Here is a 24,681-nt window from a genome sequence, read left to right on the forward strand (position 1 = left end):
GCCCGATCCTGATCCCGATCCCGATCCCGATCCCCATCCCGAACCGGGGGCCCGGCCCGGCTGCCCCAGCCATGCTGTCGTGGGGAGCGGCGGGCGGCCGGGTGCTGCGCTGGGCGAACGGGCGGGTACCGACCCGCGGGTTCCGCGCCTCTCCGCGGGCGCGGATCGCCATGCCCAGCTGGGTGATAGACCGGTACGGCAGCAACGACGTGCTGCGCTTCACCCGGGAGATGATGTTCCCCATCATACACTTCCCGAACGAGGTCATCATTAAGGTTCACGCTGCCAGCCTGAACCCCATCGACCTCAGCATGAGAAGTAAGTGCCGAGCCCGAGCAGCCGCGGCCGGGCTGCCGGGATGGCAGGGAGTGTGCTGGGGCTGCGGCTCCGGCGGCCCGAGCGGTGCCAGGGCAGCGACAGTGACCAGGGGTGACCCGGCAGTGACCAGGGGTGACCCGGCAGTGTCCAGGGCACCGGCCCGGCCCCGCAGTGACCAGGGCTGCCTCAACACACGTGTTTCCCCGAGCCCTGTGGAAAACCGCCGCCTCTTGGCGACTCCACTTTTTTCAGGTTCTCAGGGAAGAACGATACAAAAAGCCACTGACAAGAGTGTGCGTGTGTGTGTTGAGAGGGTGAACTTCCACTTGAATGATTGTGGTGCAGCTCTCTTGACCGAGATACGCCCGGCCAAGGCGCAGCATTCCCCTGAAGTGATGCTGGATTTTCCCGTTTCCTTGAGGTGAATGGGGCTGGAGGTCCAAGTTGCTGCCAAGTCGGCTTGCACGACCTAAAGCAAACCGTGGTGTTCATTGCCATGCCCATCCTAAATTGGCATCTGGAGACGTGCTGTCATCCCGCTCGGGAAATCTGTCTCTGTCATTGCCCAGCTCTTTGTATTTGACACATTTAATTAGGTTTTTTCCCCCAGTTACTGGGTTTGAAACACGAGAAGGAAGTTGTGGTAGTAGAATATCTTGTATTTCCTGTAGTGTAGAAGTGCTTACATATTGAATCAGATTCAGTAGAACAAATGAATATATCTGCAGGAACCACAGCTGTAAGCTGTGTTTTGGGTCTCTAATAAATTAATTTTTAAAAATCTTTGAATACAGTTGGGGGTTTAGTGGTGGGGCATTTCCTATCTGAGGATTCCTGTTAAGACACTTTCTGGCATGATAGGGCTCCTGGGTGGACTTGTCCAAACAATTGAGTGGGTGTACATGCCCAAATGCACTGTTATTAGATGGGTAATTCTGAGCTTCACAGCATTTGTTGCTTACTAAATAGAAGTCCGGGTTACTCATCTTAGGAAATATGCCTTATTATTTTTTACACTTGCTCTTTATCTCTAAAATTTGTGAAAGTGTGAAATATTGCAGATTTTTTGCATGCTTCAGTTATAACAGAAATGAGGCATGTTATGGATAGGCAATGCTTTCTAATTGGAATTGCACAGTTAACAAATGAGCACTCAGTGTGGTGTGTTGTGGTTGATTCCATGTTTTGCAGGTGGTTATGGTGCAACTGCATTAAACATGAAGCGGGATCCCCTGAAACTCAAAGTGGGCGAGACTGAATTTCCTCTGACTCTTGGTCGAGATGTCTCTGGTGTGGTTATGGAGTGTGGACTGGGTGTGTCTTATTTCAAACCTGGAGATGAGGTGAAACCAGCAGTCTCTTATTTCTTTTTTTCAAATATACTAGGAGATCTTCAGCATTCATTCTCCTCATAATTATTTTTTTAATGCTGTTACACTCTTAATAAGGCCTGTCTGGCAGTAAATTCCTAGAATACTTTCTTCCCTTCATTTTTATCTATGAAAAACATGGTCTCATGGTCTTTCAGAAACTTACTTCTGCAAGTTAATTTGCCTTCTGGGTTTTAGTTTTTGGACCATTGCAGCAGTAGCAAGAGTGGAACTTGTTTGTTTATAAGTGCACACTCAAAGTGCCACTTTGTTTTTATTTGAAGGTAGAATTCTAACAAGAAGGGATTTGTTTTTATTTTTCTTGAGTTACTTCGAGTAGGAACTTTGGCTTAACCCAAGAAAGACTTAATGGGTGCCCACACAAATACTGATACTGTTTGCTTTCACCTTCACCTGTTGCTTTCACATTTCATCAGTTTTAGCATAGCAAATCCTGATTCTGCACCATCCTCACCTCTCTAATCTGGGCTTTTCTGGCATGGGAGTAGTTTGGGGGAGTTGAAAAACGATGTTTTATACACAATGCAATGGTACAATTTGTTAACATAGCCCTTCAGTCCTTAATTTAGTCGGTTTTGTGATTTTTTTTTGGTGTAAAATAAGCTAAAACTTGTTTCTGATAAACAGTGAAGACATTCTGTGAATTAGAAAAAAGATTTCTTTAACAAGGGAAACTTCTGTGTACATACAATTGTGTGCAAAGCTTCAAAAATTAATAGCTGTTTTCTGTTTGGTTTTAGGTGTGGGCAGCAATTCCTCCATGGAAACAAGGCACTCTGTCAGAGTTTGTAGTAGCTAGTGGAAACGAGGTAAACTTTCAAAACTCTGGATAGCAAAACCTCAAAGTTGTAAGGACTGGCATTTTTCTTCTTCAGTATCTAAGTAACTCTATTTCTTAGTGCTTGGATTGATTTGTACTCCAGCTAGTTTGGAAGATGGCTGAAAATGTGCAATACACAATCTGCAATACACAATTCAGTGAAGCTTTTTAAAATATTTCACTGTTACATAGGAGCTGCTGTGTGACTTAGTTATGGTTCTATTTCAGGTATCTTTTAAGCCAAAGTGTCTCAGTCACACAGAAGCTGCTGCCTTACCATATGTTGGTCTCACTGCATGGTCTGCACTGAACCAAGTGGGAGGACTGAACCAAAGTAATTGTAGTGGGAAAAGGTAAGTAAACAGTTCTGGTGCCAAAACTAAAGTTCTTCTTCTTTATATTGATGAGCTGCTTGTAAGACACGTCCAGCAGCAATAAAGACTGTTACACCATGGCATTGATAAAGATCAGCTGTCTGAGGATGATGGATTCTGTCTACACAGCTGCTGAGAGAGGCTTCTTTAGAGGAAGGCTCAGGTGACATCCCTGTATAGAGGTAAAAAATGCCCACCCAGAGAAGTTGTGGATGCCCTCACATCCCCAGATGGAAATACCTAAGGCCAGGTTGGGTGGAGCTCTGGGCAGCCTGCCCCAGTGAAGGGGGTCCCTGTGCTCAGCAGGGCAGTTGGAACTAGATGATCTTTGAGGTCCCATCCAACCCAGGCTGTTCTATGATTCCAGTCCAATGTATATCTAATAGATGGGCTGTATAGAGAATTTGAGGATGTTATCTCCAGGAACTTGTAGGGACTTTGCCCTTCTGCCTGTTAAGACAGCTAGCCAAATGTGATATCCTCTCAGCTGGACTGGCAGCTCACAAAACGCCCTCTCAAGGACAGAGATGTGGTTCACTCACTTCCTGCCTGCGTGGGCCATTTGGAACAGACTGGTTTTCCAGCTTTTTGAGAAAAATGAGCAGGTGACTGACTCTTATTTGACCTGCAGGCCAGAACTTTGATGAGGTCAGGAATGCAGACAAGAAAAGGAGAATGTACAAGACGAGCAGCCAATCAAATAGAAAAATTGACTTTGTTTATCAATCTGTTGATCTGACAGTGGCAGATGAGAAAAAATGCAGTGAAGGGTTGAAGCAAATACCATTTTTCTCCTGATAATTGAAATTTTCAGTTATTTTGACCTTTGGATGTTTGAGTAAATAGATAGCAAGATCTTCAGAATGGAAATAAGGACAAAAGTAAAACTATGGGAGTTGAAAAACTGTAGTTAAAATTACTGTACTGCATCACAAGTTTAGGTCACGAAGTAATTACTGGGCAGCAGAAGTCTTGGATGCCTGACCTCTTCTTATCTTGGCTGATACTTTGTAATGCAACACATTGCAAAGAACACTAGATTGATTAAAATTCTTCACCCACATCTCTAGAAGACAATAGAGTGAGTGGTCATTCATGTGTCACAGTGAACTTCATCATGAAAATATTATAAGTAATTGTTATTTGTAAAAATAAACAATGTTTTGAGAAGATGAAATTGCAAAATTTAAAGCACTTTCAAAGAGACATCATTGAAATTAACTTCCAGCTAGTAATAAAATTCTAGATAAGATCACCTTACTTTTTAATTTTCAATATTTAGAGTTTTTATTATCTTAACTTTCACATATAAATAGAATTGACCTAAAGATACACTGATAGGCTAGCCTTGTTTAAATTCTCTTTCCAATCTTCAGGTAGGTGTTTGGATTGTTGACAGTAAAATTGAAGCTGCATTTGTAATGTATCTTTACATTTAATATTTACTTTCATGTTCCAAATAAATTTTTAATTACTCTGTCAGCAAAAACCCATTTTAATGTACTTTAAAAATATTATATTTCCTATCTATAAATTTTGAACTGTAAAACCAGCAGTGAGTGACTTATGTGATGGTACCATTTTTCCTCCTGAAATAGTGCTTGTAGGAAAGTGTTTAAAGTGCATTGAAGAGGCTGTGCAAAATTATATTCCATGAATCCTCAGGGCAATAATTTAAAAAATACAACAGTTTAAACAGCATTTCCTAATTTCTTTATAGCATGTATTTGGTAAGAAGTTACCTACATGTGTGATTTTGTGTCAGCCTTTTTGTCTCCTGTAGTTGTAGGTAAATAGCTATGTAGAAGGTTGCACGCACACAAAAATGTCTTGTTTTGGCAGAGCAGCTGTATTCCTTGATGAAAGCTCCTTCACTGGTGCTTTAGTGCAATGTTAAGACATCTTAAAAGCAGCAATATTTTTCTATTGGTGGATATTATTGTTCTTTTTGCCTCTTTTGAGGTGTTAGCATGGGCTAACCAGAAACACTTGCTGTGAGTCCAGTGTCTGGCTGTGCAATGATCTGGCAGATTATCTGCTCCAGCTGCACATACTTTCACAGGTTATGTTCATAGAAGTTTCCTGAAGTGTGCTCTAATTGTTTGTGAACCCTCCTGCAATTCCAGTCATTTTTCCATAGCCTTTATTCTATACCACTCCAATTAATGTCCATATTGTTGTAGAAGCTTAAATGTTCAAAATTACTGTGTTGTGTTGAAGTTCTCTGTGGCCACCTGTACCTTCTCATATGTGCCACTGACCTGTTTCAGTAGAAGGTTTTCATATTCAGTAAATATGTTTGTTCAACACTAGCTATCAAATATCTTGCTTTCTGTATTCACAAAATGCGTGACAGAAACAGACCTGACAGTTTGAGAAGTTATTCAAAGTGCTTACATTTCTTTTAAATAAAAGTCTTTATGTAAATACGGAGGCAATATCTTAGACTTTCACGTATGCTGGGCAGAGATGCTGGATTCTGTTAATGTAAGCTACCAAACAGACTCCTGGTTCATGTGGTTACAGTGAAAATTTGAATGGTTTAATACCCCAAGAAAATATTTTTTCAATGTCTGTATGTTATGTCATCATTTTATCTGTTGAGAAGTGCAAATTGAGTGTAGATTGTAAAACTTCTTGATAGGATAAACACTGCTTGATCCAGGAATAAATTTCTTGAGGACATTTTGTTGGCATAATTAAATGAAATATAATTTTGTATCTAAATAAAGTTGATATATTTAGTCAATACATTAATTTTTCAACTATATAAAATCACTGCATTTATTCAATTGTTATCTTGCATGTAACTCAGCCTCTGAAATTTTTTAATTATTTATAATCTGCAGAAAATATTAGTCCTTGATCTGTACCCACTCCCCACCCTCTGTGTGTTCTGGTGGGGGGTACTCACAGCTGAGACAGGTCCTGCCTCTCTGATGCTCATTTCTGACCACATCCTAGCTCCAAGCAGGGCCTAGGGAGATGGGCTAAACTTTCAAATCTCATGGTGTGCTTATTTGGAGAGATCTGCTTCTTGTGATCAGGGGAGCTGCTGAGCCCCCTGGGGGGCCTGGAGAATGTTGTGCCTCTGTCAGAAGGGAGGAAAGCCTGGGCTACAAATGTTCTTTTTGTTCTTTTGAAAGAATTGGTTCTCTTGGATCCCTGCCCAGGTCAGAAGATTAGTTAATTTGGTCCCTTGTATATTAGTTTACTCCTGAGCTCACACTTGCAGTGAAAACAGGTAGTTTCTATGATGTGTTTTCTCCTGGCTGTGTTTTCCTGAGGCAGCGCAAACAAAGCTGTTCCTGCTTTGGCACTTGCCACCATCTGTCATTCAGTACTGTCCTAACAGGTCCTGCACCTCCAGACACCACCCCTCTTACTTGTGTGTCCTACTGTTGTCAGTGCTGCTGGGCTGCTGCAGTGGATCTCAGTGGTTTGTCTCAGAAATGAAGAGCTTTCTTGAAGTCACAGTGTGTGGAGAGAGTTTTAGTAATTGTAAGGTGTGATAGAAAATTGCCCATGTAACATAGGAACAAACTGAATCTGGAAAGTATTTCTACCTGAAGGAATCCTGAAGGGCTTTTATTGAAAGAGAAAAAAAAAGTCCCAGCCAAGCTGCTCCCCAAACTGAAAATGTTACCTAGAATCCTTTGAGCAAATTGTACTTTTTAGGATGGCAGCTTTCCTCCAAATATGTAGTAGAAGAAATGCCCTTTAACTAAGGAGTGAAATTGTAAAGGCAGTTTGAAAAGGTTTTTTTGAAAGGATTTAATTGTGACTGTCCTTTTTAAGGATAAATATGGGTTTAACCCAATATCTTGAGTGTAGGATCCTGGAGCCTTTTTGAGTGTACTGAAATCGGAATATGCATGTTGCTCTGGGCATCTGTTGTTAGAAGCCTGGTTTTGAGAATAAGTACATTTTGGCAGATTTAAAAGCTGCAGGCTTTGTGGTATTGTGGTTTCATATTCTTAATCTGAATTTTGCAGCTTGGATCAGTGAAATGGGAGGGAACAGAATCTGATCACTTACAAAAGGAGCATTTTAAAATGGATAGTGTGACCAAAGCCAAGTCTCTTAGGCTGCTTCAAAGAACTTTTGTAAACTGAGACTCCAGATTGTATAGTACAGTTTTGTACTGTAAAAAGCAATTTCCTTCAACATCTTTTACTGTGAGATTTAAAACAGGAATTTCACCAGCTTCTGAAGATTCAGAGATTTTTCTGGCAAACAGAAGCTCTGAGAAACATGATGTTCCCCAATCCTGTGCCAGGACTTCATCTTGGATCTTCTTTTTGTCCTAGAATTAGCAAATGGATCCAAAGACAAAGCACTGTTTGCAACTTGAGCTGCAAGGTTTTATTACTAATTCACTTTCTGATGTTTAGTTATTTAATAAAATATTTGGATTAAATTTTTGAACAGCAATTAGACTTCTAGCAGTAAGGTCCTCACACAAGTTAACTTGTATCAATTTTTTTTTTTAATTTAGGGTTATCAGTTAAAATGAACTCTCAGTTGCTAATAATTTGGCAATGTAGTCTTTCATTTTCTTGCTTGTGTGCCAGTTCCTACAAGCTGGCATTTACAGGGTCTTGTTGAGATGTACTGGAAGGAACTAGAAAAATTCTACTGCTTTTTTTCCTAAAGAAAAATACACCCATCTTAATTTAATAAAAATTAAACTTGTTAGTGGTGAGGGTACTTCATTGTATTTTTTTGTTTTAGATGAACATTATGCAATATGGGAAAATTATGTTCCATATGTTCTGCAGCTCACAGTCTCCTTAAACAATGTGATACCAAGCTACTTTTTCTCTTAGATAAGACTGATTTTTGTGAAATGCTGGTGAATTGCATTTTTTCTTCAGGAGATGTGACAGTGGACTCTTGACAGGAAGGGCTCTTGATTGATTTTGTCCCAAATGAAACAATTATGTTTGGTAAAGTGAGGACAGGTCCAGGGGTTATGAGTGATAGAAGTGCTACTACCTGACAGCTCCACTGCCTGAATTTAGGGGAAAGCATGTCCAGGGAAGTCTCTTTGGCTGTGCTGAGCTAATGCTTTTGGCACAGGACATGTGATCAGCAGTCAGATTTTTGGCTATCAGAACAGTTAACCACTCTTGAATAACATTGAATGACAAAACCAATCTTTTGCTAAAAATAATTCAGTGTCAGAGATGTATAACAAACATTAGAATACATAGTTACTTCAGAGTTTATTTAAAGAACTATTAAATATATTTTAATTTTCTCTTACAGAATATTAATATTAGGAGCTTCAGGAGGAGTTGGTACATTTGCTGTTCAGGTAATATTATCCAGCATGCCCAGGATGAATCTTCAAGCATTTCAGTATGAAAAAAATAACAGAAGTGGAATTGAGAAAAGGAATAGAGAAATAGCAAGCTCTCTATATAGCAAGATTAATAGCAAGATCAGTCTGCCTGATTGAGATGATGGATATTTCCAAAAGTAAAGTATTTTCAGATTTATTGCTTTCTGTTTATTATGTTGTATTATTTTAAAGTAAGAAGCAGGGACTTTCAAAGAAAGGATTTGTGTGTAAGATCACATTTCACAATTTGGGTGCAGGAAATCTCTGATTGGTGTAAGTTGAAATATGTAGGCTGTTCTCATTATCTTTCATTCAGCTCTGCACTCTATGAGCAGAACTTGGTGTATGAGTAGGAAATCTGATAGAGAATGTCACCTACCACAACTGCTGTAGCTGGTCAAATGGTGTGAGAGGCCATCAGGCTCTTGTGTGCAGTGGCTGTAAAGCACAGAGGCTTAGATTTACTTTCCCTCACCGTCTTTGGTCTGCTGCCCTTTTGTCTGTCTGTTCAGTAGCTCTAAACTTTGGAAAGTCAACATGCTCTTTTGTTGCTTCATTAGTTGTGGAACATCCTCTTTCATGCTCTCAGTTAATTTGGGAGTTTTGATTCCAATTACTATCATCTCATGCTGAAAATCTTTCTCTTGAGATTATAAAAAAATACAGAAGTTGGGTGATTGCATTACTGCTTTCTGTGTTACTAGGCCATATGCACAGTGGTTTTAAAGAGGTTTACAGCAGAATTTTTTGTGGTATGCTATTTGCCTGGTCTATGATAAAGCAGGTGACTTTCACTATGAAAGACTGACAAGCCACTGACTAGTTACAATTTGTAGCTGATCAATCCTGGATAAACTAAGTTAATTAACCTGGAATAAAGGTAAAAAGTGTTACTGTGAATGAAAAAATGAGATGCTAAAAAAGATAAATAACTAGCAAAAGTCCTTTACTTTGCTACAGCTTTTGGAGTAGAAGATAACCTGATACTGTCCCTGGGATAAATCAGACATAATTTCCTTCTTTTTTCTTTTTACTAGTACTTAACCTATTTGCAGTAATATGAAATACTTAAAGAGCATATTTAATAATATCTGATGGTACATCTGGTGCCAGTTTGGTTGATTGGCAACTTGGACAGTATGTCTTGGTGTATGTTTAGCTGGTAGACTAAACATACAGATGGCAAACTGAGAGCCTTATTTTTCATGAGACCTGGTATCTTTCAGTGGCATTAAAAAAAGCCCACACTCTTTCCTTCACACCAACTCCTCCCTCCCCACAACCACCTTAAATATTGATAAATTCGAGCCATTATTTTGTCTGTGGGATTTGTGACAAATTATCCTGTATTGGAACAGTCTCCCCAGTCCCTATTAAAGGTGCTCATTTGTTATATAAATATAATGAGACTCTGGCTTTTTAAGTAGTTCTCAATATTTCACAAAATTTTAATCTTTGGACTTTTTTTTTTTATACTTGTTTTTAGCTAATGAAGGCCTGGGATGCTCATGTGACAGCAGTTTGCTCTCATGATGCCAGCACACTGGTGAAAAAGCTTGGAGCAGATGATGTGATTGATTATAAATCTGGAAATCTGGAGGAGCAGCTTAAAACATTACCCTTGTGAGTGTCTGTGTTGCTTTAATACTGAGATAAAGTGTAGGGAGATAGAATAAAAGAAAATAATAATAGTGTAGAGAATAATCTTACCCCTAAGGAGTTGCAGCTGGGCCAATTATCAAAGATTAGGAACAGGCGTGACTTTACCAGGCCACAGCTCTACCCAGTGAGAAGAAGAGTGCTATAAAAGAGGGGGTTGAGGTGATTGAGAAGGGAGCTGGAGTCAGTGGCTGCTTTGTGAAGAAGAAAGAGTCAGTGCTCTGAGGAGTTGCCCACGAGAAACACCAAGGAGGTATGAAACTTTTGTGATAAGGAGATAACACTATAGAACCCCTGCAATACGATGACAGCAATGAAGGAGTTGGTGGTCAGATCACTGCCTTTTGATTGCTTGACTCTCTCAGAACTCCCTAAATTTTTCCCTGTTTCTAAAGCATAATGTTGTAAAGTAAATTTCACCTTTTTGAATGCAGTTTGCAAGTGAGTATGCCCAGCACAGATTTCATTGTAACACTAAGCCAGTGAATTGGGAGACAAGCTCACTTCCATGTGCTTCTCTTCAGTGACTGTAATATGAACAGTTTTGTAGCTTCCATCCAAGAATCTTGGAGAGTGTACAATGCATGAATAAATTGAAATAAATCTCTGAAATCCTGAATGAAGCTGGTAAATATAAACTTAATCTTGTAGAGGGAAGAACTGTATCATGAAGGAGCAGTGACTTGCCACTGTGCAGTGTAACTGGGAGTAAATTTCTATTCTGTAACTGATACAGCTACCTCTGAAAAACAATCACATTTATCTTGTCACGGCAGCTATGTTTAAACTAGCCTGGGATTTTTCTCTAGAACAGAAGTATTTTTTGCTTTTGTCATCTTCCCATCTGTTTGAACGTAGTCTACTGTGACTTGTATTTGAATATGATATTTACACTGCTCTTTTTAGCTAGATTGAGCTAATTTTCTGGGAGAGGAAACAGAAACTGTTGGATCTGTGGAAGAATTTTCCTGGTAACTGTGCTAAGAAGCCACGTGCCCTGTAACCATAGTGTGATTGACAGCAGGCCTGAGGGCAGTGGCACTCTCTACAGAGCAGGATGGACTTGCAGTTGGGGCAAAATTTGCCTTTGTGAACACTTTACGTGCTAAACACCCATTCTGGTGAGGGACCCTTTCTAAGAGACATCAACAACAGTGTCCTGGGGTGCAGTTTGATGATGCAGCTAGGCTGGTCAGTCTGCTCTACTGAGTGGGATGTTCCTACTTCCCTCCCCTTTGCAGTTGTACTGACTCTTCAGAACCCACAGTCAGCTACTCTTTCCAGGAGCATTAATTTTCATGGTCTTCTCTTGTTGGCAGCTGTTACATGGACTGAACTTTAAACATGAAATCACACCCTTGGAAGACAGGCAGCAAAACCATCATTCCAGAGAAATAAGGACTTTTCTATTTAATTTGCATTAAGTATTTTCTCTCATATTTGTAGATTATTTAGATTAGAGATATGTGTATATACATATCTATTGCAATCTAGAGATTGCTGGAAATTTACAGATGAGAATGAGTTGTGCATTTAACAGAACAGGTGCATAGCTCCCTATTGCCCTATTCAGCCTTTACAGGCTCACATGCTGGTATAATAAGAAGGAACACTGAAACTGTGGCTTTTTGCCAGAGGCTGCATATACTCATTCCATGGGGGAAGGTTTTAGTTCCTTTGCATTGTTAGGTTTAATGTTAAATAGGTAGATGTGAAGAAAAGAGCTGTCAGGAGAGGTGAAATGGCACCTAAATAAATCAGGAGGTCAGAAAAAAAAAAAAAAACTTGGAGAAGTGAAGCTGAGAAGTAGATCATGGAAAAGATGTGAGGAAATAAGGGTTAGTAGAATAATTTGTTTATGTAATTTTAGCCACTGGAACTGACTTTTGTTGAGTACAGCATGTACAAGAGCTGTTCCTAGTTGAGGGCATGAGTCCAGACTGGTTTTTACATGTACATATCATATTGTTCAGTGCTAGACCTCAGGACTGTTCCAATAGTCCCTGTGGGAGGGCTGAAGAGATAAAGCTCTAGAAGGCTTTAAGCAAGTACAGAATGTAGTTGTGCATCTAAGTTTGCTTTTTGGAGTTTAAGCGTACTTTCTAAATAGCCTGTGTGTGCTGCACAGTGAATAGGCATAACCTGTAAATTTGAATCCCATTGTACATTAAGCTGGGACTTTTCTGAAGTCTTTGGACTTTCTTGCTGCTATCTTGCAGGCTGATTTTTTTTTTGCTTTTGCATTGCAGTGACATGTAAAAATGTGAACTATAGCTGATTTCTGCTATTAATTAGCTTAATTACAGTGAAGTTATTTTTCCCATATCAAGATTTTAAACCTGTTCTTTGTATGTCTGCAGATTTGATTTTATCCTAGATAATGTTGGTGGATCCACTGAGAAGTGGGCACTAGATCTCTTGAAGAAATGGTCAGGAGCAACATATGTTACTTTAGTGACACCTTTCCTGATCAATATGGACAGACTTGGAGTGGCTGATGGCATGTTGCAAACAGGAGTCACTGTTGGTTCCAAAACTCTAAAGGTATTTGACAAAATCCTATGTACTTTGATATTTTGTAGTACTTTAGTGACTGCTGCTGTGGCTTGGATGTCAGTCAGAGCTCATGGAGAGGCAGCTTTGCATTGTCCTCATATGTCATTAAGTATACTTTTCTTTCTTTCTTTCTTTCTTGCACTGAAATGTGTTGGGGTGGTGCTTCTGGGTGTATGTAGTAGTTTGGGGAGCTTTGAAGTTTGATTCCTTATTGTGCTTTCCATTGTGGCCTTTTCCATATGGCCTCCCTAGCGAGTCCTGCTGACAGCCAGGGTTTCACAGTAAACACAGCAAATCCCTGCCTCGCTGCAGTGGGGGCACTTTTGTTTCTTGCTTTAGGCTGCTCAGGCTTTCTCTCAGAACATTGTTCTGTGACTGATTCTCTTCATCCTGTTCCAGCACCAGAGTGTAATAAGCGTGGTGGAGGGTGGCTGGGAGGTCTTTCATCTCTTTCATGTTCATGTGTCTAGATGGTGATACTGATTTTTCTAGTTTTCATAAGTGGATCTTAAAACATTCTGCCAGTGGCCAGATCAGTGGGGCTTTTTAGAACTTTTTCTTCCCTATGCTTGTGTACTTGCTCTCCAAATGAATGCTTTTTGAGCAGTTGCTATGGTATTCCTGCAAAGGCTTGGCTGAATGGGATTTTAAGTCCTGCAGCAGTACCTTCTCAAGAAAGCCCAAAGACAAGATGAAAAGGCAAGGAGAAATGATGTAATATTATTTCTCAGTGTGCATGTTTCCATGATGAAGAGGATCCTATACCATGTATAAAAATCATCTCTCTTTGGCAGATGATGGCTTTTATTCCTGTAATGACTTACTCAGAGGAGATGCTCTTGACTTGTGTGTGTGAGATCTTCTCAAAATGCTTTTCATGTGAGCTGTCATCTGTCACTGGACAGTGATATCTTTGGCAGATATTATGGTGGAGAATGAAGTCACTGATACTGAAGGGGACAGTTCTAAATGTCACATTGCTGGGTTTATTTCACCCCTGTTTTGAGTGTACATGAACACTATATAACACCACTTCTTTCTTATGTAACAAATAATGCTGTTTCTAGCTGCAGAGACAAGGTAATTGTTTGTCTCTACTAGCTGACTTGTGCAATTGGACACACAATTCCCCCTGATCCTATTGTGGTAACACAACATCCTGGTCTGTACATTTAATCCACGTGCTTAGGTGCCATTTTTTTCAGACACTAGCATATAATTTCCATGTCTTTTTTTAAGTTACTTCTTCAGAGATTCTGTCATTAATTTTAGTTCCCATTTCAGTTTGCTCTCATGGTATTTTAAGAGATTTGTCATCTTTCTTGCAGCATCTCCTTAAAGGAGTCCATTATCGGTGGGCGTTTTTCATGCCGAGCGGCCCAAGTTTGGATGAAATAGCAGAGCTGGTTGATTCTGGAAAGGTATGTCAGTACTGGTTACTTGGGTGTTTGTGCTGAAAGAGATGCTGCTTGGGCTCAAAAATGGTGTAGTTCACTGTTGAGAAATAAAGTGTTATGAGAGTCATGGTAAGGAAAACTGGTTAAAAATCAGCTTGTTCCAGTTTCTAACTTCTGCCTTTTGCAAGGAATTTAGGAGTTCATAATGCTTAAGACTGTTCTACCTTCTCCTTCTTGAGCATACTTTTTAACAACACAAAGCTTACAAAGTTACAAGGAGTAATGTCCAGTGATTGTTTATTTTTGCCAGTGGGAGTAATTTAATATGAACTGTACATGAAAACTATGTTTTAAGAGGTCTCACTTGGTTCATTTGGGCAGAATAAACACGGCTGTGTACCTGCATATGCAAAATTGCTTAGCCTGGATGGTTGGGCATCCTGCCTGTGGTTTGCACAGAACTACAATATTCTGGTTATTGCAGGTAATAGATGATCTCCATTGGCACAGCGGTGACAAGAATCTTGTTTTTCATTATTTCAGTGCTGTAGGTTCTGTGTTTGTGCTAATTCATTACAGGGACTTGGAATATTGTGAGCATTCATAAGCTTCTGGGGAATCTTAGTGGACTTAGGGGGAAAAGCCAAGACAGATTAAGTCTGCTTTTGTGATTTTTTTCAGGTTTATGAGCTTGTTACAAAATATATTGTGAGAGTGACCAGTTGATTTCCTATGTTTTGGATTGTGTGGTGATATAGGCCCCAGCAGTGTCCTCTTTGGGAATTTTGGCAACATAGAGAATATGGACAACTGCTGTTAATCTTTCCATGTGGTAGATAAGCAGAAGAGTAAGCAGAGTCTGTCATGACTGCTGGTAATTCCAGTATGTGAACTGCCATCTTGTGCTCAAAATTTGTGTGTATTAGTAAAATTTAGATCTCTCAAAGTCTGAGTGTTGATCCCCCTTTTTGGGTATGCAATATGTTCCAGAGTTTGGAAAAGAGTCAATAAACTGTTCTTGTACTGAAGACCTGATTGCTTCTGTTTTGCCACCTCAGTGCTGCTGCTAAGAATAAAAAATTGTCTGCTTGGCATTATGTCCAGTGCTGTAGGCATAATCCTGTGGTCAAGAAAGAAGCTGTAAAAGGTCCTCATCCTGCATTCAGTCACACTGCTAAATTAAAAGTGTCTAAGAAAAAGAAATGCCCTTGTCTTTGTTCTTACCATTTGTCCTGTTCTCAGCCAGTTGCAATTTGTTTTGTGTTCTGCTTCTACCTTGTATGCAAAACAAATGCAGACTATGCTCATGAAAGCCTCTTGGGAAACAGCTGTTTATGCAATAGAGATAGGGCTTAATCAGTGTTCTGTGCTTAATAACCTGGCCAGGTGAATTGCAATGCCACTTGAAACGTACGTCACACATACATGGACGTCCTGATGTGCCTCTGGCTGTAAGATGATCATGAGGACAAAGATGTTTGCTTGGTCTTTTATTCTCTGTGCAAAAACAGGTCCCTAATGTCAGACTGTTTGTCTGCAGAGTCATTATTCTAGCAGCATTTTACTCTATTTTGTGCAATGTTGTAAACATCTGAGCTGTCATCGGGATTTTATAAGACTCAGTTGTGTTCCATTTAGACAGATATTAATGAGACTGTGACCTTTCTTGTTTAGACACAAGAGTTCTCGTAAAAGGACAGACCATCCATTCAGAAGAGAGTAGGTGTTTGGGAAAAAAGGCAGGAGAGAATCACTGGAGAAATTGTACTACAATTTCCTATAAGTAAGTGAAATGTTTGTGTTTGGATAGGAAAGAATAAAGGAGAAATAAAAAAAAAGCAGAAAGCAATAAAGTGTTTCAAGAAGCTTGGGGAAGCCAGCAAACTGAGCTCATGTGGTTGAACTTGTTACCTTTGAGTGAATATTTTTGAGTGATGCAGAGGTTTTTTTCATTTAAGTATTTTCTGTTAAGGACATTTTAATTTTGAGATTGTATGAAATGAGTAAGAGAGCAATTAGAAAGCTCCTGAAAATGAGAGGCTTTTTTCAGGAATAAATTATATGAGGGGATTAAATGTAAGAAATTAAAAAGACATGATGGTTTAAAGAGATGCTACAGTAAGTGAAGCATTGAAGAGCATATCTCTGAAACATTTACAAGTAATTTTGATTTGACAGTGTTTATCCTTACAGTCCTTCTGCACCAACAGAGATTTTTAGTTCTGATGAGTTCATCATCTTCCTTTGTGAAAGGAAAAGGATTCTCAAACCTTCAGTGGATGAAGAATAAGCGATTTTGTTTAAAGTTACTTGGTTTTCACCTGGATGATCTTTGCAGCAAGGAATAGAGATTTGCAAAATGTCAGCTCTGAGGAGGAGTTCTTTTAACGACCTTTTTTTAATGGGGAAGCAAAGGAGAGGGTTTGATGAGTTGGTAGTACAAGAAAAGAGAATAATTTTCCTTGTGTAATTTACCTGCACATCAGTCAGTTCTGGAAGTTGTAGAACCATTTTCAGTTTACAGGCTGTTTTCTCTGCCTCGCAGATGGACATCTTGCAAAAATACTATTGCAAGACTGAGGGGCTGGGAGGCTGCTACAACAATTATGGGCATGGAGAAAACCCAGTATTTCCTTGACAAATTTTAGAGAGACTGGCTATTTTCTAAACTGCTGGAGAATCCCTGTTGGGGTTTGAATTGCAGCAGTTAATTGTGACCCAGTAAGGACTAGCTTAATGTGGGCTCTGCCAAATGAGTTGACAAAGCCCATGTCAGCTCTGTATCTCTTTCCATGGTAGAATGTTCCTGGTGAATTACAATTCTCATCTTAAGACAGCTGAAATCAATAGAACCTTTAATTCAGGACACAGACCTGCTGGCACACTGCTCAGTGAAGCATCATCACTGAAAGGCTTGTTAGGAATGAATTTGGTGTATTTATGGTCAGTGTTGTGGATTTAACATTGACAGTTTTGGTTTTTGCTGCTTGCTCAGCATCTTCCTCCTAAGGACATGTCACACAGTCCTTGCTGAAAATAGGCCAAATTCATGTAAGTATTTAAGACTTGGTGGAGGCTTGGTAGAAGCCTCTAACTCATAGCTGGGCAGTTCCTTTGCCTTTTTGAAAGCCTGGTGGAGGAAAGCAGGCTCAGAAGACTCCTAAGTGACACAGGCAGGAGCACTGAGTGTGTTGTGTGTTCCTGCAGGACCATAATAGGATGTGGGTTAACATGCAGCCCAAAAGAAATGGGACATTTTCATTTTAATTCAGTGCTATTTAAGTGCAGTGCAAGTGTGTATGCAGTGTTTCTGGTGACTTAATACTCTTTCCTTCAGAGCACTGTTCCATCAGATGGGCTGATGGGTGAAAGTTGTTTTTGCAGAAGGAAGGCTAAACGTCAGAGTCTCTAATAATGAAATGAATAGCTCATTCTCTCTGATATTTGCTTTTAAGATAGATGTTCCAGCACAGGCATCCTTAGGAAGGACAACTGTCTGCCTTTATTAATGTAATTTGTGAGTAGTGTTGATTATACATTTTGCTGAAGGCACTAGATGCTTTGGACTCAGCACCTGCTGCTGTGGTTTAGGGAGCAGGATGCTGACTGTTCTTTGGCCCTGCTGTTGCCTTCTTGTGCAAAACAAATCACATAACCTTTTGCTACCATAATTTCTTAGTCTACTAATGAGGGCTAATGCCCTTTATTCACCTTTGGTGATTTGCTCTGAGATACCTTGTTAAAATGAGGATTTTAATTGTCTTCTGTTCCTGGTCCTTCCTATTCAGGAGGTAAATAACACAAATGGATAGATATGGTCATCCACTTTGACATGCTATGGGTTCTGAGAGTTGTTTAGATGGCCATTAGGTCTTCACAGCTTCTGGACTGTGTATCCTAACCTGTGTGTTGATTTGCTTCCAATTCATCTTGTTGCAGTTCTGCAAATAGCTTTTTCCCTGGCCCTTATTGCAGTATTGTTGCATTTCTCTCAGCTCTATGAATATCAAACAGTGAACGCAACACTGAGTCCTTGAATGTTCTCCAAACATGGCATCTATAGATGTGGCCTTCTGTACAGTAATTCCAGACTTTATAACTGTGCTAAGGTATCCTCAGATAGCTGAGAAGTTGCCCTTGTATGGTACCTGCTTTAGTCTCTCTGAAAAAAGGCACTAGGGTACCTAAGTATAGGGGTTTCTACACTTAAATGTCTCCATTAACTAGAGATCAGTCCTTCTTCCCACTCTGTAGTCACTCATGCTTGTTCTGATGACCATCTTTCTTCATGCTAAATTGCAAAGCTTGCACTTTTTTTTTTTTTTTTTTTTTGCTTTTAATTTTGTGTTTTCCTGTTGCAGTGCATTTGTTTGCCAGGTTGGTTGGCTAGAGCACAGAGATGTTGACCAAGGAGGGGTTGCCAAAAGCTCTGTTCAGCCCTTTTTCTTCCAAAAAGAACCTCAATCTGCATTTTGTCACAGCCACCAAAAACAAGCTGCTGTGATTCTTATGAAAACATACCTGCTCCCTTTCCTCCAGGACATGGTGGCTTGCCTGTGTGCTGAGCTGTGTGTGTGATACATCACAAAGTATCTGTGAAGGGCACCAATGGAAACTTTGTATACTGTGGGGAAATAGGGTTTCAATATGTAAATTCACTTACACCACAATGAAGTCTGGAAAAAAAAGCATCATCACCTACCAGGCATTTAATCAGATGTGTTCCCTTAGCCTGATGTAATTGTAAATTGTGTGGTAAGCCAGGCTGGTGTTCTGAGCTCTGGCCTCCTGGTGCAGGAGGGAATTGTGCCTAGTGCAGGGGTAAAGTGCACACAAGGCAGCCCTTGTCTGCTGTGAGTTTAGTTTGCTGAAACTGGGAAGGTGTGGATCATGCAGGACTAATCTTCTAATCTCTACATATGATAGGCTTTCATATTTATATTTAACTGTACCAAAGTTGGTTCTGCCTTATGTATATGGTGACATTGACCCAGATTGCTTTAATTACCAGCATAAATATCAGGATAACTACCAAGAACACGCCTTACCAAGGATTCTAGAAGAGATGAATTGTGCTTTCCTTTAGTTAACAGTTTTTTAGCACGCTCCAGTACTAAACCCAGCATCTTCCTTATTTATACTGATTTAAGCTTGGGCTAGGCTGGTACACACTGCAGTTCTGGGCTTATCCCAGTTTCTTACTGCTCTTTATTCTGTTCTGTAGATGCTGTTCTGCCAGGGCTGATTAACAAACAAGAGATTTTGAATCCTTTTCTACACTCTGAACTGTACCCTGATATCCTTTTTAACTGGGATTTTTCTGCTAGCATTTTAATAATTGTACATGAAATATATGAGTTCCTGTGGGCTGCTGTTAGAGATTTGATATTAAAATATGTACTTTGGCTTATTAACCAAACATAGAAGACCTGATAATGCAGTTGTTGGTAAGAGGTTGTGGGATTTGACCCTGGAACACTTGCCTTCCATTCCCATGTCTTCACCACTGCAGCACCATTTTTGTTATGGGTGTATTGTTTGCTCAGTTTTACTTCTCTTAGGTATTTGGGACAGAAATATCATGTATGTGCTGTCCTTTAATGTGCTTATGGATGAAAGTGCATATTCTCTGAAATACAAGTTATTAAAAAACACAGCAAGGAAAGCTTTTTACAAAACATTCAGTGATGGGGCTCTGAGTAGTCTGGTCTAGTGGAAGGGGGAGTTGGACTGAATGGCCTTTAAAGGTCCTTTCCCACCCAAACCATGCTGCAATTCTATGCTGGTGCTGTGCAGTTGCAAAGCTACCTGTACAAGATGTGACCAGAGCCAGCTGTTGCAGAAGATGAGAACTTCATTCTTTATCTTCAGTGAGGGCTGACCCTAGCCCTTGTTGACCTTGTTGGCTCAGCATACGTTGTTGGATGCCTTTTTAAGGGGAAGAAAGATTGAAGAAAGGAGTGAGATTTGGATCCAGGGAGCATGGAACAGGAGTACAGCAGAGAAGATGCTCAGCTAAAGTACGAATGTCCCAAAACAGCATCTTTTTTCCCCATAGGATGACAATAAAGTAACAGGTGGATAACCAATTGTTTAGTTCCAGGACAAGGACTGTTCTTTTTAATGTTTTCTCTTCACAATTCTTGTTGATGAGAGACTCACTGAACACCCAAGGAGACTCTAAAGCTCTGCATTTGTGCTCAGGGACCACACTTAGGCCCGGTGGTAATTTCTGGAGGAAGATGCCTTTGTCTGTGAACTCAGCTAGTCAGATCAGCAGGCAGGTCTTTCCATTACGGCAAGCCCTCGGGAGGGCACATCCCAGCTTTTGTTCTGTGCATGTGCGAGTTCCTTTCCTGGAGGGTGGTGTGTGGGAGTCTGAGCAGCCTCACCAAGGCAGAGGAAGGGGGGAGGCACTCTCCCTGCAAGGCTGCCCGGCAGCTGTGACACGGCCATCCTTTGCAGACCTGGAGGAGAGCCAGTGCGCAGTCACTGTCCTTTGAGACGGCACTTTTGTCCTCCTGCTCTCTGAGCTCGCTGGCGCTCCGTTCGTCGCTCTGCCGAGGCGTTCGAGGCTCTCGCTCTCCCTCCAGTGGCAGCAAAAAGCTCCACACTCACTGGAGTCACTTGTTGCTACTATGAGGGTCGAAGCCGTCTCCATTCCTTTCATGTTTTCTCACTTGTCCGCTCCTGATAAACTAAAACTGCGTCCTTGCTATCACAGAAGGTGGGACCTCCAGGGGTGGGCCTGACTGTGCCATGAGCAGGAATGTGTTCCTGATGACCAGTCAGCTCCTGCCAGTGCTGTTCACTGCCCACTGCATTCAGGGCTGGAGCGGCTGGGACACCCTCTGTGATGTGTGTGGGATAGCCTTAATCAGCATCAGCAATTACTCTTTTTATTTTTCCAAACACATGAGTTCATTGCAAGAGGCCTGAGATTCATTTCTATAGTATGTCCTGCATTGGAGAGAATGAAGAGGAAGAAAATACCTTTCAGGCCCCATCTGTTTTCAGATAAACATTTCAATGTGGGTATGTGTAATCCTTTCTCTCCCAGACTTTAGTTTAATCCCTTTTCCCTGAACAAATAGGTGTCCCCTGGCAAGGAACTGATGCGTGGCTGTAAATAGGCAATGTTTTTATTATCCAGTTAATCTCCATTTAGTATCACACATTGAACAAACAGCAGACGCTCCCCTACTTGTTTGTCTGTTCACAGGAAGAAATTTTATCTTAGTCAGTGGATTATGGTAAAGGCTGAGTGAATCACTGTGCTGCAACATGGTCAGCCCTTTCAGGGTTATTCAAACAATGGGACTGTCCAGCCAGCCAGATAAAATGTTTAATGCTCTAGATTGCCAGGATCATCAATTTGGTATTCATGTCTCTCTATAGCACTGCCTAAAGCCAGCATTTAAATGAAGCTAGAGGTTACATCAATGTAGCAGATGGGCTTTGAGCATGTGGTGGCTGCAATACACACGGTGTTTTGAACTGTGGGGTTGAATTCAGGGCTCCTCTGAATCACTGTGTCACCACTTTTCAAATGCAATGTTTTAAACTCTACCCAGCAGGCTGAGAATGTAACATACCTCACTCTGTCAGAGTTAAACTTGCAGCCTAGAGTAAGGGACTGTGGATTAGCATAACTGTGAAGTGTCTTGTTCACGTTTTCTCAGTTGCTGCACCTGTCTGAAATTAACTTCTGCCTTTCACTTGCACTTCACATCCCTTGTGCTGCTGCTGTGCTTTCTTCCCTGAATACTTTTCCTCTCCTCCTAGCCTGTTGCCTTGTCAGGGTCATCTGTGTCCATGCACCAGCAGGCTGGATTTCTGTATCTCTTTTTTCCCCTCTTACTTGAAGCACAGCTTTGTGCACAACTCCCACTAACAATAAGAACTGTACAAGTGCTTGGCTCAACCAAGTTCCTGAACTGTGTTTTCCCAAGCATCTGCTGTGAAAGCAAGGGTTGGTCTTCCTCAAAATAGTCAGTACTGACCAGCAGCACGTTCCTCCTAATGGTCGCTGCAGCTGCACTCAGATGCTCAGTTTACCCCAAACCATTGTCTAATTCAGTGGTTTTGCTGCCTTGAGTCCACGTCCCTGACTTTGCTGATGTCCAAGACATCATCTCCATTCTGTGCTGAATGCTGACCAGACATGAGTTTGTCTTGAACATGATCATTTATACCCAACATTTTTTCCACAGTTGGGCTATCTTTGTGGCTCCTGTGCCATGTGGTGCTACTCACTTTGCTGGGGCTTGGTTTACAGACATTGTCCAGGCAGAACAAGGGAAATAAATTACTAAGCCTTGTACCTTGCTGCATGGCAACTTTGAGGCACTTGGTGATTTGGTGACTTTATTTTTATGCACAGTTGCTCTCAAAGTGATTTGTCTGCAAATTCTAATGCATTCTTTGGAGGGGTTCATTAATTCCTGATTTTCTGCCATGTGAAGTTTCACACTATGGCTAAGCTTGCCTTCACAAAAAGGAAAATCTAGATGATATTAAGGGATACTGTGGTGTAAGGTAGAGTACTGATGTCTTGGATTACTGCTATCATACCAGCAAAGCTAGTAGTTATTTAAGGGCAAGGAAGGGACATCAAGGTAAGGCACAGTGTATAAATGAAGAGGAAATTAGGAGATCTAAGAAAAGGACCTCCCTGAGCATGGACAGCTATCAGAGAGCATTTGTTGTGCTGCTGGGGAGGGTGCTGGGTGGTCAGGTCTTGCTAGGAAGGTGTGTGTGTATGAAAACCTTTCCTTGGTAGTGCTGCACACTCACCTTCTAAGCAACACATCTGAAAGCAAAACCCTTTGTCATATGGTAAAAGCAAGGCAGCTTTTTGGAAGGCAGCACCACTCTAAAGCTGCACATTGTTTGTGTCCTTATTGCTGCTGTATTCCTTTTCTGTCGAGCATGTCCTGCCAGCAGAGAGAAATTACCAGTTCTGGCTTATTCAACAAGAGAGGGTGCATGCTATGAAGAAAATGCAGAAGATATTTTTTCCCTGACACAAGTGAAAAGGATCTTCTTCTAGCACTGTAAATAGTGTGTTTGTTTGGATCTTTAGTACTTCAAACCTTCATCACTGCAAGCACTAGCTGCAGACTCATGTACTGGTCATTGTTTCCTCTGATAAAGAGGATTCTGTTCAGTGCATCAGTGCAAGGATATGCACTGAGCTGGTGTTACAGGATCCAAGGTGAAGGACCAACCTCAGGGTAGGCAGATCTTTGGTAGGAGGTGTGAGAGGTACTCTCGCAGACAAATTATTTTTTGGCATTTGGAATGCTGACTCGGAACTTGACAGTAGAAAATAACCTCTTTCCTTGGACCAGCAGTGACAAATATTTTTCAGAAAAGCTGAAAGTTCTTCTGCTCCTTTTGGTACACTATGGCATCCAAAGAAAATGCTTATAGGGGTTTCAGGCTCCTTAGTTAATAATGGGGAGGGTGAATAAGTCGTTTCACTGTTGTTAGAAATTAATCTGAAACAATCCAGAAGGCCACTCTACAAAATTAATGTCAAAATAGCAGTTGATGCAAGCTGGCCTTAATAATGATTTATGCCTCCTGGAATAGAGAGTGGCTGAATTTTCAAGTGGAGTTAAATGATTCAGCAACAAACACTGGTGGACAATTTTTTTGTACTTCATTTGTGGTCTTTTGAGGGTACTGAGCCATGTACTGATGCAGACAGGCTTCAGATTTATAGGCATCTTTAAAATATCTGACATTATGAGAATTCTTGAGTTTAACAAGAAAACCAGTAGAGAAATACAAGGAAAAAAATATTCTTTCTGGAAGTATATAATTATGGACAACAAAAAGTTAAACCACAGTGTCAGTTTTGGAAAGGATGTAGAAGTTAGAGCCTTATGTGGTGACATTAGTGGGAGAGGCTCCAGGTAAGGGCTCCAAATTGTACTAGTAGAGGAGTTTCAAAACATGGGCAAAGAGCAGCAGAAAACTTTCTTCTGGATCCAGTAGTATCCCTGAAAAATCTTAAAAGCTAATGGCTACATGGCAAGTTCTGTCCTAAGTACCATAAAGAAACCTCCCTCCTTTCTTCATACAGTTTTGAAGTGTGAGGGTGATACATTAATTTATACTCTATTCCTAATGTAGTGAATTTTTTTCTTTATTCTGTAGATTCAGCCAGTTATTGATGAAGTCTTCTCATTTTCTGAAGTTCCAGAGGCCTTTCTGAAGTTGGAAGGAGGACATGCACGTGGAAAAACAGTGATCAATGTAATTAGTAGACAATAAAGTATCTCTAATCATTATTCTGCCTGCAGTCAGTCCTTGAACATGAATTGATATTCAGTGAGTGTTTCTTTTTTAAAACCTCATACAGGCTGCATAACTTATAAATCTTGTTTTAGAAAAGGCTCTGATTCCTTCATACGCTGCCTGTTATTAAGCAGACAAGACATACTAATGCCTCTTAAGCATTTCTGCCTGAAAACCATATTAAAAATGTAGTTGTGAATTTTGCAGAACACTCCTCACTCTTGGGATAAGAGGAACAGTCTGCAGCATTTTCCTTTTCTATATCTTGGAGCTTTTGTTTTTCAGGTGTAAGTCCTGAAATCGTGAGGCACACTCTTACCTACTTGTCTATAGAAACCTGTGATGTTTTTCCTTGGTTTTCCTACTTCTGTTTACCTTCACTAATGCAGATTATTACTCAAGCTATTTCATTCTTAGAACTAAATGGTCACATCACTGTCTCAAGACTGATACTTCAATCTGTTGTGTCAACTCTCTCATGACATAGCTAATCTAAATAGAAGCATGGAAC

The 24,681-nt window shown here is 40.6% G+C and overlaps 1 protein-coding gene across 2 annotated transcripts; it reads left to right on the top strand.

Moving 5' to 3' along the window:
• Positions 1-71: 71 nt before the first annotated feature.
• On the top strand, positions 72-24,163 carry RTN4IP1 (reticulon 4 interacting protein 1). 2 transcript variants are annotated; one of them, XM_005493008.4, is made up of 9 exons: positions 72-318; positions 1,510-1,661; positions 2,450-2,518; positions 2,758-2,882; positions 8,175-8,223; positions 9,737-9,873; positions 12,270-12,453; positions 13,794-13,886; positions 24,030-24,163. In XM_005493008.4, the coding sequence occupies exons 1-9, from the start codon at positions 72-74 to the stop codon at positions 24,144-24,146; spliced, it is 1,173 nt and encodes a 390-aa protein (XP_005493065.1). In that variant the 3' UTR covers positions 24,147-24,163. The 2 variants fall into 2 exon arrangements, with proteins under 2 accessions (XP_005493065.1, XP_026652734.1); XM_026796933.2 differs by lacking the exon at positions 24,030-24,163 and adding an exon at positions 15,537-15,695.
• The last annotated feature ends 518 nt before the right edge of the window (positions 24,164-24,681 follow it).

The sequence above is a fragment of the Zonotrichia albicollis genome, chromosome 3 (assembly GCF_047830755.1).
Source record: "Zonotrichia albicollis isolate bZonAlb1 chromosome 3, bZonAlb1.hap1, whole genome shotgun sequence".
NCBI classification, from domain to species: domain Eukaryota; kingdom Metazoa; phylum Chordata; class Aves; order Passeriformes; family Passerellidae; genus Zonotrichia; species Zonotrichia albicollis.

Bases quoted from the DNA above. Each gene is read 5' to 3' on its own strand.
- RTN4IP1 (XM_005493008.4), top strand. From the start codon at position 72: ATGCTGTCGTGGGGAGCGGCGGGCGGCCGGGTGCTGCGCTGGGCGAAC. The intron at 2,883-8,174 runs GTAAGTAAACAG...TTTCTCTTACAG, and splicing joins AGTAATTGTAGTGGGAAAAG to AATATTAATATTAGGAGCTT. The intron at 13,887-24,029 runs GTATGTCAGTAC...TTTATTCTGTAG, and splicing joins AGCTGGTTGATTCTGGAAAG to ATTCAGCCAGTTATTGATGA.